Genomic DNA, 4000 nt, shown 5'->3' with positions numbered 1-4000 from the left:
TCCCCCGTCAGTCTAATGCGTCGTACGAGTACATCAACGAGCTGATCGTGAAACTAATAATGTTTTTAGCACTCTGCAAAGGATTCTGGCAGAGGCACAAACGCTGTGTACGTCTGCATATAGATTGGACATAGTTTACAAATCATATCCGTTAAACGATATTTTTTTGTCTTCTGCAGTTGTGTTTTGTCGATTGCCCCAAACACGTTCAACCCTACAGGCACGTCGACTGGATGCTGGAAATATGTTATTTGTTCGGCAAGGGGTTGCCCGTACACAGCAAAGTGGCCTGCCGAAGCTTTTACAAATTTAACTACTTGGCCGTGACTTGAGCCCGGCGCCAAGAACCAGCAGTCTGTATCATCTAGTGAGATGGATTCGCACCTCAACACGAATTTCTTATGGATTTTCACCCTACGGCCGTTGTTCGTAGGGACTTGAATGGGAAGGGAAGGAGGAAGAGGTCGAAGGAGATTTTGATGACGGAACGCTCCTTCCCTGAGTAGCAAGGTATGCGCGATCTGCTTAATCGGCGGTGTCTTCCTTGTGATATCGACTTCGGCTTTTAGGTTACGAAGTGCGGCTTTAAACGGGTATGAAGACTGTAGCGGCAGTGGTCCAAACTTTTCGACCTCGTCCACTATGTGCAGGAGGTGGTGAAAGGTACTTGTAACGTAACCGACCAAATTATGGTGCTCTGTTACAAAATCGATTATCAATTGCCGTGCGTAATTCAGCAAATGTCGATATCGTCCATGGTTGCAAATCGCAATGGCCCAATGCAACTTGCAATAGTGGTCGTAATACTGTTGCCTTATTGTTGGCTTCAGTATTACGATGCCAACGATGTCCATAAAGCAGCCCCACATGAAGGGCGGCCACTGAGCAATATTTGTTTCAAACTGTCGCGGCCGCCTTTCATGCGGGAGCCGGATAGCACACAATGTGTGCTCCAAAAAATCATGTTTAAGTGTGTCCATTGCCTGGATATTGCCAATACCATCGTTAAACGCAAAAAACAAAGTTTTCGCGGCACCAATGTGGAGCAAACATCGGTCGTCGCCTATAGTCACATCCTGGACGATGTCGATGGGCAATCTCACCAACGGTGTCACAACGGGTTGCCCATCTGCCATCTGCTGGTGGGTGCCTGCGTAAACTCCACCCCGGAACTCTTCATTTGTTCGTGGTCTGGTGTTCGTTTCGCCGAAGAACGTGATGGTGGAATCAGAGACAAGCTTTCCTTTTATGGTGCACTGTGTGCAGCCGTAGTAATTACTTTGATGGACAGTGCCTGTAATTGTGAAGCACACATTATTAATGCTTACATTTATACTCCGTCGCCCTTCGAAACTTACCTTTAAGAAATGCTCGTGCGGCAACGTCGGCAATCACTAACCGTGGTTTCACGGTTAATGAGTCACCGTTGACCGTCATTGATAATTCACATAACCGTGCCGCCTCTTCGATGAACGGCCCTAGGAACTCCTCGCAAAGTGGCCTAGAATCGCCACAAAACACACCGACGACAAAAGGCTCGCCCGGTGGATTTGTGGCTTCGTGCAGCCGTGCTTGGATAACCCAAGTTCGGAATTCGGAATTTGTCAGCTGGTCCAACGGCACCTCTTCGATGTCAACGTCAAACGTGAGTTCCTTGGCGTCGCTGGCCCTGAATGCACGTATTCCGGCTTCTGTAATGACAAAGTAGATGAAATTATAAAATTTAATAACAATGTAAACATAATGCAAATGTGATGTGAATACAATAATAACCACACAGTCACACTTACCTAAACCACGATGCCAGTATAGGCCTCCTTGGATTTCTGTGGACTCGATGTCCCACAAGTCCCTGGGCACCAATACGGTTTGGGGATACTTCGGCATACCGGGAATAAGAGGTCGCAGCTTGTCCAAAATCTGCTGCATCATTAAGGATGGCCGGTGCCTGCTTTGTTCGATGATCAGCTTCATAGAGTTTACGAGGTCCTCCGCCGCATTACGCTCCCGCTCCGTGGCACTGTTGAAACGTTGGAGAAAGGCTTTAACGGACTCTTCGCTGTTGGCCTCCGGGTCGCTGTCGCTGTGGTACTCCCTCGAGTGAGCCCGTGATGCCGCTGACGCGCTCGGACCTGCTTCAGGGTCGGCCTCCGACCGCCGCTGGGACTGTCCCGCCTCCTGCCTCCCACGTAGTTTTCTTCTTCTTGTTTCTTTCTTGCTGGATGACATTCTGCGACAAGAAAAAAACGTTGTTGCAAATGCAAACTAACCTCTCAACGTATTTTCGACCTCGTGTAATGGTAAAAACCGGGAAAAATCGAGAACTACCTAAAATCAAGTGCGCGTCTTTTCTGTGCTAAACGATTTCTTAGAACTCCTGCGATTCGCGCGCCTATCTGACGTTCAGACTGTCTGACTGTCATTTCAGATCGCCCCATGAAAAAACTACCACCTTTCTTTCAGCTATTGCAACCCCTATTGAAATTCCTTCGAGATTCCTACACATATAAGCAGCTCCAATGAAAATTTGATTTGACAGTTACTGAAAACAAAGACCCGAAGACCAAGCCAAAGTGAACGGACTGATGGGACCATCGTGGGGAAAATGCAGGATATTTATAAAAAAAACATTGAAGGGTTTGCTGGAGGACACTGCGAAGAATGCCAAACAATGGGATATAATTCGTGATGTCCATTATAGAACCCACAGAGGAGCATAAGAAAACAACCCAACGAGCAACTATCCCAAGGAGCAACTATGTCCGTTTCAGTGTCACATGGGACACATGGGAAAACGGACGTTGTTGCTCCTTGGAATCGGCCGTTGGTTGCCACGGAAACGGATTGGGCAGCAACAAACAAAGCGCAAACGGAAGATTGATTGAAAGGGTTTTCTAGTGGCCCCGAAGAAAGTGATTCGTTTGCGAAATGAGTTCCAACTTTGACGACGATATTTACGGTGGATTTACTGGTGTAACCAATAAACTGTTCAATTACGACGCGAAAGAAGATCAAGCATTTCAAAATGCGGTGCGAACGTCTAGCTACGGGAAAAAGACAACGACACCAAAGTTTTTCTGGAACGGCGATAAAATCGGTTCAGCAGAACCGACCACGGCCATGGCCCGCCCGTCTACGGCAATCCGGCCGGTCGGGTACTCGTCGCACAGTTCGAAGTTGTTCGACCCGCTCAACCAGGCAGCGAAGAAGATAGTCGTGATGGAGAGCAAAAAGGAGGAAACACCCGAGCAGCGGTACAAGAACCTCGAGACGAAGATTTACGCGTTGCTAGAGGAATCAATCGTGGCCAGCACGGGCCCAAAGCCAGACATGGCGATCGGACTGGCGAAGGCAAAAGAAGCCTCGTCCCTTGACCGGACTTTGCTCCGGATGCGGGATCAGGACGGTGGCACTTACACGCACAACTTTGATCTTACTTTCTTCGTGCTGTTCAATTTGGCCAACGTGTACGCCAAGAGTGAAATGTACATCGAGGCGCTCAACACATACACTCTAATGACAAAGAACAAAATGTTTCCGAACGTGAATCGCTTGAAAATCAACATGGGCAACATTTTCTTTCATCTGGGGCTTTACACGAAAGCGATCAAAATGTACCGGATGGCGCTGGATCAAGTGCCGGGAAATCAGAAGGAGCTACGGCTGAAAATAACACACAACATTGGCATCCTCTTTATCCGCATGGGCCAATATTCCGATGCAGCTACCAGCTTTGAGTTTATTATGTCCGAAAAGGGTGACCTGAAGACGGGATTGCACCTGATCTTGTGCTACTACGCGTTGGGAAACGTGGACAAGATCAAACACGCGTTCCAGCTGCTGTTGGACATTCAAATCGATTACAACGAGGAGGAAAAGGTGTTTCAGGCAAATGTAAGTTAACAGTACTGGCAATCGTTTTACTCCAACTGCTCCGATTTTATTGTTTGCCATCCCCCGTCAGTCTAATGCGTCGTACGAGTACATCAACGAGCTGATC

The 4000-nt window shown here is 47.9% G+C and overlaps 2 protein-coding genes across 2 annotated transcripts; one reads left to right on the top strand and one right to left on the bottom strand.

The window, feature by feature from the left end:
* Positions 1–24: 24 nt before the first annotated feature.
* On the bottom strand, positions 25–2334 carry LOC131214438 (uncharacterized). The gene is made up of 3 exons (XM_058208813.1): positions 1791–2334; positions 1359–1691; positions 25–1294 (listed from the first exon to the last, which is right to left on the bottom strand). Exons 1-3 carry the CDS (start codon positions 2227–2229, stop codon positions 66–68), a joined length of 2001 nt encoding a protein of 666 aa, XP_058064796.1. The 5' UTR covers positions 2230–2334; the 3' UTR covers positions 25–65.
* A 594-nt stretch (positions 2335–2928) lies between these two features.
* On the top strand, positions 2929–3997 carry LOC131214439 (intraflagellar transport protein 88 homolog; the record flags this gene model as incomplete). The annotated part of the gene is made up of 2 exons (XM_058208814.1): positions 2929–3894; positions 3965–3997. Coding segments are annotated over exons 1-2 (999 nt in total), but the record flags the coding sequence as incomplete, so codon positions are not given.
* Positions 3998–4000: the final 3 nt, after the last annotated feature.

The sequence above is a fragment of the Anopheles bellator genome, unplaced genomic scaffold, assembly GCF_943735745.2.
Source record: "Anopheles bellator unplaced genomic scaffold, idAnoBellAS_SP24_06.2 scaffold00904_ctg1, whole genome shotgun sequence".
NCBI lineage: Eukaryota > Metazoa > Arthropoda > Insecta > Diptera > Culicidae > Anopheles > Anopheles bellator.
The sequence above is the reverse complement of the archived record's forward strand: the minus strand, read 5'-3'. Positions and strand labels throughout refer to the sequence as shown.